The sequence below is a fragment of the Triticum urartu genome, chromosome 7A, assembly GCF_056163025.1.
Source record: "Triticum urartu cultivar PI428250 chromosome 7A, HENAU_Tu73, whole genome shotgun sequence".
Lineage (NCBI taxonomy): Eukaryota > Viridiplantae > Streptophyta > Magnoliopsida > Poales > Poaceae > Triticum > Triticum urartu.
The window spans coordinates 199,568,758-199,581,627 of NC_141879.1; the positions used below are offsets into that span (position 1 = coordinate 199,568,758).

The 12,870-nt window shown below is 43.6% G+C and overlaps 1 protein-coding gene across 1 annotated transcript; it reads right to left on the minus strand.

Moving 5' to 3' along the window:
* Positions 1–296: 296 nt before the first annotated feature.
* Positions 297–1,439, minus strand: LOC125523733 (uncharacterized). The gene has a single exon (XM_048688795.2). It carries the CDS (start codon positions 1,352–1,354, stop codon positions 512–514), a length of 843 nt encoding a protein of 280 aa, XP_048544752.2. The 5' UTR covers positions 1,355–1,439; the 3' UTR covers positions 297–511.
* Positions 1,440–12,870: the final 11,431 nt, after the last annotated feature.

Sequence of the window (12,870 nt, forward strand, 5' to 3'; positions counted from 1 at the left end):
AACTCATTCATGACCACTTTGCTAACCGACGCACATATGTATGTACATGTGGCGACAGAGCCAGAGATAGAGATAGAGATAGATAGATAGATAGATAGATAGATAGTATGACTTCTATTTAAGCGTGAGAGATTGTATGACCCGTGAATATGACATGTTCATGACATCATACGAAGGTCTAATTTGCAACGTAAAATATTACGTACTACAGTGTGCATCACAATGATAAAAAAGTCGGAAATCCTTTTGAAAACAAATGCGGTTTTTCACCCGGTCATCAATGATGAGTAGCCAAATTAAGCAAAACCAAATTAAACGACAATAACTTTAACAGCAAAGAGTACATGAATTACTAGAGGACAAGCCCACATTAGATAAGCAGTACATGAATTACTAAAGGACAAGCCCACATTAGATAAGCAGTACGCACACACAAACCATGGCGGGATCGACACGGCAAATTATTCCAGTAAGCAGGATGCAGAAGCTAACGCGCGCGCCGCCCACGCGGCTAGCCAGATTGGACGGGCTTGTCCTGCGATTCTTCTGCTGCTGGCTCTAGCTCTGGCTCCCCCTTGCCCTCCCCCGGCGCCGGCACGCCGTTGGACGAGCTCTCCTCGTCGCCAATGCCGGCTCCTCCGTTGCTGCTACCTGCGCCGTATGCTCCTTCCCCGTAACCGTACCCGTAGTATTGCTGGCCCATGACACGCTCTCCGCCGAACACCTGGTACTGCCCGCCGACGTTGGCCCGCACGGGTGCCATTCCGACGGCGTACCCGTGCACTGGAGCCCGGGGCCCGTAGATGGCCTGCTGCATCTGAACCTGTACCGGAGCCGGGGGAGCATACACAGGCCGCTGCATCTGATTATGAGCCTGCACCAGAGCTGGGGGCGCGTACATCGGGCGCCGAGCCTGCAGCGGCACGGCATGGATCACAGGCGGGGCCGCACGGAGAGGCGCACTCGTCACGGCGCGGCTGTAGCCTGCAGCGGCACCACCTGTCCCCGCCTCGGGGTTGCGCATGCGCTCCAGGAAGACGCTGAGGGGCACGACGTAGTCGTCGAAGCCGAGGCGGTTTAGGGCCCACACGATGTCTTCGGCGTTGACGGTCTTGCGGCGCTGCATGCGGCACCGTTCGTTGGCCTCGCCGGTGACGAAGCTGATGAACTCCGACACGCATTCCTGGATCGCCTCCTTGGCTTCGTCGGAGATCTTGGCGTGGGCAGGGAGCGCGCGGCGCATGATGCGGATCACGTTTGCGATCGGCATCAGCCGGTCCTGCTCCCGCACCTCCGGGGTCGCCTGGGTAGGCGCCGGCGCCGCTGGTCCGTTGGGGACGCCGTCGTTCTCCATGGCTAGGGTTAGGCAAGGTGCAATGCAGGTAGTCGCACTTGGCTTTAGGGCTGTGCTTCTGATCGAGTTGCTTCAGTGTGTTAAATAGGCTGAGATAGGTATTAGGTGCTGGCTTAGCTGTCCTTTGTGTTACGGATCAAACGACAAGTGTCCATTGAGTGGTTCTGGCGGAGACATGTACTCATGAATGAGGCTATTAATCAGAGGAAAACGATAAATCATATGTATAAATGTGATTATAACCGTTGGTGGTGAGGGCCGTAGTTTTTCTTTTCTTTTCTCATGACCTGTAGACAGGTCATTTTGAAACTGAAATGGCACATTAAGGGCATGGGCTACGGAGGCTATAGCAAATGCTGGTCTCATCCCCTCCACGGCTCCACGTAGGATTGTACTGGTGAAGCAATCGCTCCATGTGATTATCCTTGTTCATCGACTCATGCAACAAGTAGGCTTCCCTTCCTTTTTCCTTTCACTCATGCTTTTCGCGCCCAAGCAGCGGCTCCTTTTGCAGACGACTCTGACATGCTGCGAAGCCACCGTCCCTGACACCCGAGTCTACGTGGCCTGCGGGGCAGCTAGTTGGGGCGACGCGTTGTACATGCCCTGAACACAAAGCAACAAAGCTACAACGTAATGACAACCAAATCAATGGCGGCACAGGATTTTCAAGATGGATATACAGAACAAGAAAAACTATGAAACTACAAGCATGAAAGTGATTGAATCTGTAATACGATCTATAAAATAGCAAGGAAAAAGAGAGTGAATCTAAAATAAACCTGTAAAATTACAAATTTTTAATACAATTATAAGCAAATGAATATTCTGTAGAGATGTGTGTAGTAATGTCAAAAATATATAATAAAAGTGAAAGAGAGAAAAAAAATACCAAGAGAAAAGTACAAGAAAAAAAGTTACAAAATAAGCTGAAATAAAATGTTAGGAGGAGATACTGAATTAGACCAAGACTCTTACTTCCATGCATAAGAAACAACTTACTAAGCTACTGCAATCCCCCTAATTTGAATTTCTCTTCTTAATTATATCGTGCATAGGAGAAAAGGTGATATTAACATATTTATATTTGTTTATCAATATATTTTGATATTTAGCTGAATACCTATGAATAATGATTGGATTGCTCCTGAGTCAAATGGAAACGAGTAGTATCAGCGATCTCACACACTGTGGAGCCTCAACAAAATATGGGTAGGCGCATGCCCAAATGATAAGGCGCCCATTCTTTTGTGAAAAAGATCTTCACATAATTTATTGTTGTCTCCAAGATGTTGACAATAAATTTATATTGTGAAACAACTTAATGACAAATTTAATGGCTTCTACTTCATTTCTGTGCAAACAAAAAAAGAAGAGAAAAATATACATTACCACAGTTTGATCACATGGTTTTTAGGACCTCAAGATCTTTTTTAGAAAAATTCAATATATTACTTAATGATTCTTTTGGACATAATCAGACGCAAACTTTCATACATACGTACATACACTCATCCCTATGAACACACGCACGCACGGACACCTTACCCCTATGAGCACCTCCGAGAGACTGAGCAGGCACATCATCTTGAGATTGACAAATTCTCGACAGACGCCTTCATAGTCGACGGGAACATCTCCTCTCATTTAACGCACATCGCCAGAAGGCCTGAAATAAATCCATTAAAATGCGAGCACCTGTAAGAAATCTAGGACTTGAACCCTGGTGAAGTGAGGATACCACTGATCTCCTAACCATCCAACCATAGATTGGTTCGCACTTAATAATATTGATACAATCAATGTCACCCAAAGACATCACGCAGGACGAAATACTACATTAACATACCATTAGACTTGTTAAAACAGAACCTGTCAGTCTCATGAGCCACTTTAGTAGCCTCTCTCTTGACTTCTGCTGGATTGAAATTCAGTAGTAGCCGAGAGATTCCGAGCACCTCTATCTTCGAACCAACCAAAGTGGATCCACTCAAAGAGTGATTAGAGAAAAATCCTAGGAGCAAACATGTAATCAATCTTCGGGGTAATATGATGGTCCAAAGTGAAGGCGATGTAAAGCCCAACCAGGGATAGACACAACTCAACCTCTTCTGCACCGGAGCAAAGATGCATAAAATCCTAGGTTGAAACCAGGATCCTGCCCTTGGAGTCTCTTCCCATAACTACCGGGCTAGCCAACTGGACATTTTCAGGAACAAAGCTGGCGTCCGCATTTCACTTAGTGCAACAATCAATCAGAAGTGGCTTCAACAACGGACTTCTAGAAGTTGGTTTGTCACCAAACTGCTACGGAACACCAGCGATTTGTCTTAGGCTTCAAGTACCGAAGAAGACATAGTAAAACTCAAAGAAAAAAAGGACCAATAGTTGTCCAAAATATTAACGTATGCCATGATAGACGCATTTCCTCTCCAAAAATCACATCATTCCTTAAGGGCCATGCCCTCTAGAATAGAAAGAAAATCTTGGAATGAGTGGAAGTATCAACTCTGCCCAGTAAGACCAACAACCAATCCACACTTTAATTCATTGAAGCATCCTCATATGGGAAATTCAAAAGGTTTCAGAGACCCAAGCGTAAAGTGCACACCTTCATGCCAGCTAGTATGGCATGAAAAGCATACTCTTCGGCAGAATCACATATGAAACACATCCCACAAGTGTTTTGCCAATGCCTTTTTCTATTAACATGTATAATGATACTATTCGACACCGCTTGCCAAGCCAAGACTCAAATTTCTATGGCACATTAGCCTTCAACACAAGACTCCGCATCTTCCGTTCCCAATACATCGCTGCTATACCATAACCGATGAATACCCATATTTTGGACGCGATGGAACGTGAAGTTAGCTTAGCTTGCTAAGAGACGAGCTTGTGTAGCTTTTCAAAAAGTGCATTTTTGTCTTGTGCTTCAAACTATTTTTGAGAAAATGGTGAGTAGGCAACAGATATGTCTCAAACGTATTTATAATTTCTTATTGTTTCATGCTATATTTATATCATTTCGGCACAATTGTGACACAAATTTCTTGGTGCCATTTGTTGTTTTTGGAGTTTCCATGAAAATCAATTTTATGGGACCAAAAAAATCCAGAAAATATCAGCGAAAATATGAAGTCTGGACGCTTCAAGGGAGCTCCACCATAGGCCAGGGGGCACACGGCAGACCCACGCACTAGGAGGGGGTGCGTGGTGGGGTCATGTTGGCCTTCTTAACCTCCGATCCACCACCTCTCGGTCCCTATGCCATTATATACGTTCGAAACCCTTCATGATTCGTAAACCCAAATTTTTCTGCCACCGCACACCTCTATTTCTTTATGATCCAACGTAGAGGCCTTTTTCGTTACTCTGTCGGAGGGGAAATTCTTCACGGTGGCCGTCTCCATCAACTTGAAAGGCCGTCATGATCGCCCGTGAGTAGTTTTGTTTGGACTATGGGGTCCTAATAGTAGCTAGATGGTTCCCTCTCTCTTGCTTCTCAATACATCTCAAGAGCTTCCCTTCATAATTGCGATCCATCTGATGTAATCTGCTGGTGTATTTGCTGGGATATGATGAATTGTCATTTTATGATCAAATTTATTCATGTATCCTTTTTATATATATTTGGTTTCTTTGCTAAATAATTATTACTCATATATTCTCTCTAATCTATTATTCTTTCTTTGGCCAAGTTTGGGGTTTGATCTTGAAGAGGGAGTTGTGTATGATAGTTGGGTTCAACTGTGCAAGTAAACTACCAAAGTGATAGAAAGTGGAGAAGTCTTGTATTGTGTTGTTGCCACTAGGGATAAAAATATGCCTGTGTAGTTGCCCATTGAACACATAGTGAAGACAATATATCATCTACTTCTTGTCATCATACTCAACACAACAATCTGGTTTTACTTAATACTCTAAGATGCATGTTGGATAGCAGTCTTGCGTGGATGATTAGTTATAGATGCAGTCGGATAAAAGTCTATAGATTTACGAACGTGATGATCATATCTTAATTATGCAATGAATATTCATACTCATAAAATTTTCAATTTAATTTAAAATGGAGCCCCGCTGGCGACCCCGTTGGGATCGGTGTTCTCACATAGTACATTTCACTGTTGGATCTTGGCATGGCTAGGTGAATCGAGAGATGTGGAAGGAAGCTGTATCATGGAACCGCATGCAATAGTTAACTTAGTTGTGAATATGATGATTGAATGGGAGCATACACATCCAACTCTCGTGAGAGTGCCAACTCCAACTCAATGTGAGTGGTGGCTCCCGACCGAGAACAGCTAGAGCAAAGCTAATGAGGATGGTGCACTATCAAGTTTTGGGAAGAAGGAGGTGAAGGAAATATGCCCTAGACGCAATAATAAAGTTGTTATTTATATTTACTTATATCATGATAAATGTTTATTATTCATGCTAGAATTGAATTAACCGGAAACTTAGTACATGTGTGAATGCATAGACAAAACAGAGTGTCTCTAGTATGCCTCTACTTGACTAGCTCGTTAATCAAAGATGGTTAAGTTTCCTGACCGTAGACATGTGTTGTCATTTGATGAACGGATCACATCATTAGAGAATGATGTGACACTACTAGGGAAAAGCTTATACACGGGATCTTACCAGCAGCGAGTTTTAAATTAAGGCGCTGCTGCAATGTAGCAATAGCGCGCTCCGGCAGTACTCGCTGCTGAAATAAACGTAGCAGTAGCACGCCTCCTCTAAGCCGCACTACTGCTATAATTCCCACGACCCCGCTGTGAAGCTAGTTCTAGCAGCAGCTCATTAATTTGGAGCGCGCTACTGCTAGGTAGTTTAGCAGTAGCGCCTTTACCTTTAGAGCGCTAATGCTAAAACTAGCTATCTCCCACCCCCACGCTCTCCTCTATCCGATCCACACTCACACTCACACTCACTCCATCTCCCCCTCAACCCCGCCTCCCGCGCCAGTCCTCCCCCGCAGGCCGCTGTCGCCCCCGCCAGCGGCCATCGTCTATCCCTCTGTGCCGCCGTCAACTCCTCCTCCTCGCTGGACTCGATACACCCTCCTGCTCCGTCCTCCCTCGACTCGCCACCGGCCAGCCCCTCCTCGCTCTGCTCTTCCTCCTCCGTCCTACTCTCTCCTTCCTACTCCAGTCGCCCCTCCTTCTCCCTCCTCCCTCCTCCATCCACAACCCCTCCTCCCTGCTACATTTTGATTTAGTAGGCTAGTTCATATGCAACATTTTGATTTATTTCATATGATTTAGTTGATTTAGTAGGCTAGTTGACTTAGTTGATTAAGAACATTTTGATTTAGTTGATTTAGTAGGCAAGTTGATTTAGTAGGCTAGTTGATTTAGTTGATTTATAGAACATTTTGATTTAGTTGATTTAGTAGGCGAGTTGATTTAATAGGCTAGTTGATTTAGTTGATTTATAGAACATTTTGATTTAGTTGATTTAGTAGGCAAGTTGATTTAATAGGCTAGTTGATTTAGTTGATTTATAGAACATTTTGATTTAACAATTATTTTTTTTTAGGAAAGTGGCGCCACCACCACCACCATGTCGATTGTGCAAGTCAAGGTGCGCCATCAGCCTTGCAACTAGCAAGCTGTTCGACATCTACTTCGAGCTGAGTTTTCATCATGCGGCGGTAAGAAACTATATGAAATATAACAACTATTTTATTTTTAGTGTTGGCATTACTGCATTGTGTCATTTTGCTCTTTTACACATATCGTCCCATGCAATGTGAGGTTGAAATTCAACAAGCTGATAGGAGACACTGTGATATTTGAGGCTCCTTGGGGGTCGTACACTGTGGAGGTTGAGAAAGGATGCAATATGTCGCAGATTGGATGAGATGGATGGGCCCGTTTCCTCGCCCGCATGCGTCTTACTGGTGGTGAGTTGATCACCTTCTCCTTCAGAGCAGAAAGACCCAAGCTGGCTGTCATTTATATCAACCTAGTGGAAGATGATGAAGATGACGAAGATGATGAAGAAAATGACGACCCACTCGATGAAGATGATGAGGACCCACTTCATGAAGCCATCGTAGCTCAAAGAATGAGGCTGAGCGAGGAGGAGGTGTGCAACCTATGGGACATAATTCCGCCATGTGCTGACTTTGTTGGGGTGCCATTCATGACCCGCCTGACAAGTACCATGGTGGATCGACATGATATGGTATGTTATACTTACAAATGCAAATTATCCGATGATATGCTTAGTGTAGAGTCCAATGATATGTTGTGTGGAATCTAGTCGATGATATGCTTTAGTGTAGAGTTCGATCACATGCTTATTAGTGTAGAATCTAAGCAACTATTAATAGTGTAGATAATCCATATATACCTATTTACAAGAGTATGTGCGAGGCTATTTATTAATTGATATGTTTTTTCTTATTCAGAAATTGGCAAAGAGCCTATCTGTGAGTTATGGTATCGAGCGTGATGAAGAAGGCTCAGCTGGACTACGCCTTACCGCAAGGGGCTCCGTCACAACCTGTACTTACCGCGTGGACACGGACGGTCGCACACACTTAAACTCGGTTGGGTGGAAGAGATTCCTCAATGGCAAGAATCTTCGTGTTGGACAGGCCATCCTAATTACTACCAGGAACACCCACCACCCAGGCTTGAGGATGATGATCGTCTTTGATATCATCTAGAACTACATATGTGTGTGTGGCTATATCATCTAGAACTACATATGATGATCGTCGTCGATATCATCTAGAACTACATATGATGATCGTGGTCGATATGACCTTGTACTGCTTGAGGATGCATGTTGACTATACATGAAATTGTTATCTAGTACTCCCTTCGTTCCAAATTACTCGTCGTGGTTTGAACTAAAACCACGACGAGTAATTTGGAATGGAGAGAGTACTACCTAGTACCTATAATGCTTTATGAAATTGATATCTAGTAGTAGTATCTTGAAATTGCAGTTTATTGAAACCGAAACGGGGTAGGAAGCGGGGGGAAATGATGAAATATATAGCAGTAGCGAGGGGCTAGGAAATTGCTACATCTAACTAATAGTAGCGCATTCCAGAAAAGCGCTATTGATATAGTCAACAGTAGTAGCGCGGGTGCGGACCGCGCTACTACTAACAGTTAGCTGTAGCGCCGTAGTAGGAGCGCGGCTGCCCGCGCTGCTGCTAGCCTCAAAACCCGCGCTACTACTAGGGTTTTCCCTAGTAGTGTGATGGGCAAGACCCATCCGTTAGCTTAGCATAATGATTGTTAAGTTTTATTGCTATTGCTTTCTTCACGGCTTGTACATATTCCTCTAAGTATGAGATTATGCAACTCCCGAATATCGAAGGAACACCTTGTGTGCTATCAAACATCACAACGTAACTGGGTGATTATAAAGATGCTCTACAGGTGTCTCGAAGGTGTTTGTTGTGTTGGCATAGATCAAGATTAGGATTTGTCCCTCCGAATATCGGAGAAGTATCTCTGGGCCCTCTCGGTAGTGCACATCAGTATAATCCTTGCAAGCAATGTGACTAGTGAGTTAGTTACGGGATGATGCACTACAAAGCGAGTAAAGAGACTTGCTAGTAACGAGATTGAACTAGGTATGATGATACCGACGATCGAATCTCGGGCAAGTAACATACCGATGACAAAGAGAATAACGTAGGTTTTTTTGACTATATACTTCAAGGCAACAGCCTCGCTGTTCTTTATTAAAAAAGAACCAAAGAAGTTACAAAGTTACAAATTACAAGTAAATGAACAATGGGATATTTACAAAGAGTAGCTAAGGGAGAGCAGCTATCTAGCAAATTAGACTATTCCTATATTTACATTTGATTCTATGGGCTAAAAGAGAAATGTCATGGATAAAATTCCTCCTCCAAGACCTAAAGGAAGGCAACTCATTTCTGAAGATCTTCCCATTCCTTTGAGGCCAAATATTCCATGTGGTAGTGAAGATCACTTCTGTGAAAAAGGGGAAGCCAAAATCCTTCCTCGCAGACAAAGCCATCTCATAGGTAGTCTGGTTCGGTTGGAGGATCCATGAAATGACAAGGTAATTCCAAACACGTTGACTGAAGTTGCATGCAAAGAAAAGGTGGGCTCGGTCTTCATGACATGCAGAATTACACATTACACACGTGTCATTCTGGATATTCCAATGACGTCGCTACATCATGTCCCTGGTGTTCAATCGATCCATCAAAAGAAGCCAGCCAAAGACCTTGAATTTAAGAGTGCATGGACATTTCTAGATCCATTTAAATATGGGATCCACCGTAGTATGTGAGAAGCAAGACATATAGTAGATCCTAAACTGATATTCTCTAGACTTGGATGGCCATTTCCAAATGTCCTTCCCATCCTCCTGAAGATTGATCAATGGTAGCAAAGCTTGAAGTTGGGTGAACTCCTGGAAGGCTTCAGCCAACAAAGGCAGATGAAAATTTTCCGTTAGGTCAGGCCGCTCCATAAAGTCCTTAATGGTGATTGTCTCATCAATCACATAGGAATGAAGCCTTGGGAACCGACGATGCATGATAACAACATCATGTCCAAGCTGTCAGCGGTCCAGCCAGAAAACCACCGTATCACCAGTGTGCACCAGAGGCACGACCAAATTGCAAAAACTATCATATAGCTGCAAAACATCTCTCCACCAGAATGAACCACAGCTCTGGGTGACTTGAGGCGGCGATGAGGCATAATACGTGTCCCAAATGAGCGTGACCCAGGGTACATCCTGTTTGTTGAAAAACTTGTAAAGATGCTTGATCAACAAGGCTTCATTTTGTATACTTAAGTTGATAATACTGAGGCCTCCCAGATTCTTGGGGGGACAGACCAAGTCCCAAGCCGCAAATGATTGACGTGCGGTATCCATGTTCCCCCTACACAGACACTAGCACATGATTCTCTCGAGTTGCTTCGAAATTCCCTATGGAAGAGAGAGTGTACACAAAAAATATATTCGCATGGAACTTAAGACAGATTGCAAAAGCTGGAGATGGCTTCCTTGATTCAACAAGCATGAAGATGCAGATAATTGTCTCTCAACGCGATCCACCATAGGCATTAGATCATAGGTCGTTGGCCGAGAGGTTCCCATGTGTAATCCAAGATAGGTGAATAGCATAGACCCAACTTCACACCCAAGCAAACTAGCAACTCGATTGCCTTCTTCATCGGACATATTAATCAGGATCAGAGAGGACTTGCTGAAGTTGACCCGCAGCCCAGTTGAGACCATAAAGATATCAAGCATCTCCTTGAAATCAATGAGCTGGCTGTCGATCGCAGGGGGAACAATGAGGGTATCATCCGCGTATTGAACAATCGGATAGTCGTTTGTACGAGTCGAGATTGGTAGGGTAAGTATGTTTCCGAAGCACATCTCATTAACCACCGATTGTAGAAGATCAAGAGCAATCACAAAGAGTAACGGAGATAATGGATCTCCTTGGCGCACACCCGTTCTGCACACAAAATGATTGCCCAGTACACCATTTAATAGGACCAAAGAGGAACCCGTAGATAAGATGTTATTAATCCAACTAGTCCAATGGCTATCAAAGCCCTTGCATTGCAAGATTCTAAGGATCACATCGTGCTCAATGGTATCAAATGGTTTCGTGAAATCAAGCTTGAGAAGAATGATAGGCCTTTTCGAAGCTTTGCACTGGTGGATATATTCAAAACACCCTGCCAGGCAGTCTTGAATGGATCAGCACCGAAGAAAACCATATTGATTGCAATGAATACATCTTAGAATCACTCTCCGAAGACGATTAGCCAGGAGTTTAGTTAAAAACTTCAAACATGTGTTGGTCAATGATATAGGCCGAAAATCACCAACATTTTCAGGGCTAAGCTTTTTGGGTATGAGAGTAATAAGAGATGTATTTAGGCATTCCAAATTGCATTTCCCATTATAAAACTCCTGGGTAAGTTTCATAAAATCATCCTTCAAAATCGCCCAACATTTCTTTAGGAAAATCCCGGTGAAACCATCTGGACCCGGGGCACGATTAGTGGGAAGGTTCTTAATTACTACCTCCACATCAGAATCCGAGAATGGCTGGGATAACTCCTCCAGCCCATCAACTCTCGTAATCAACGTGTCTAAATCAAACCCCATTTGAACGCCTTTGGATTGGCCCATTCGTTGGTTGAAGTCACCCCAGAACATTCCAGCTAGCTGCTGGTGATCGGTGACGACGTCACCTGCCTGGTTCTTGCTCGAAGAAATAGTATTCCTCCGGTATCGTTTCGTTGCCATAGCGTGAGTTTTTTTTGAGTTTTCCTCAACAATCTTGATGTTTCTGATCGTGCAATGTTGCTTCCAATAGATAAACTGCCAATGTAAAATGTCCTCAAGGTGCAATTTAACAATTCTCCTACAATTTAACTCAGGCCAACTCAAGGGCCGAGACTCCTCCAGTCCATCAAGGAAAAGAACCACCTTGTTGCAATCAGAAATAAGAGCTTTGACTGTGGACATATTTAAATGCCATTTCTTGAGGGCATAAAGTAGAGCTTTAAATTTGGCAGATATAGATAAGGCAATTGAAGATTTGTCCGCTGGCCTATTCCAAACCCGAGATACATAGTCAATAAAACCAGGCAGATCGATCCAATAATTTCAAAGCGAAATACCTTTGCCTATGGTATGCATGTAGCAATTGTGACTACACACAGGACATGATCGGATGCAGTGCGTGCAAGGGGTATAACCAAGGTGTTGGGATGATCGGCAGTCCATGAAACCGAAGTGAAGAACCAATCGATCTGCTCAAGAAGCGGTGAAGATTGCATATTGGACCAAGTATATTGATGGCCCTTGATTGGCAGCTAAACCAGGCCCAAATGGCCAATAATTTCATTAAACAAAAATATGTCATTAACATCGCCACCAGGTAAGTTACGGTTTTCAAGCAATGCATGAAGTTAAAATCACCCAAGAGGAGCCAATTGTCATCACATTGAATATCAAGATTATATAGCCATTGCACAAATCCATCCCGAGCAGGACCTTGACACAGGCCATAAACAGAAACTAAAGACCAAGTTTCAGATGTGTGCTTAGAACTGAATCCCACAATGATCCCATAAGATTTGGCCTTTAATTAATTTTCCCACAAAGAAAGAAGAATTCCATATAACCACCATACCCGCAGACGCACCGGCCGATGGCACATAAACAAAGTTATCGAAACGCCGTGGACAGAATTTCCTAATGAACCGATGATCAATATGCATGCACTTTGTTTCTTTGAGGCAAATAACAGAACAACCACTTTCATCAATCTTTTGTCTAACCGCAAGTTGACGTGCTTCAGAATTAAGACCACGCACGTTCCAACACAGCACTTTCCAATCCTTAAACCCTAACTGATTCATTACAAACCAATAGTAAAAGTAGCAAAAGTAGATCACACAATGACCTACACTGATCATCTTAGAAGACCTGGACCACAAAGTCCCATACATGAAAGGATAAATAAAGAT

What these genes read in the sequence shown, in the direction of transcription:
- LOC125523733 (XM_048688795.2), bottom strand. Translation starts at nt 1,354, where the DNA reads ATGGAGAACGACGGCGTCCCCAACGGACCAGCGGCGCCGGCGCCTACC.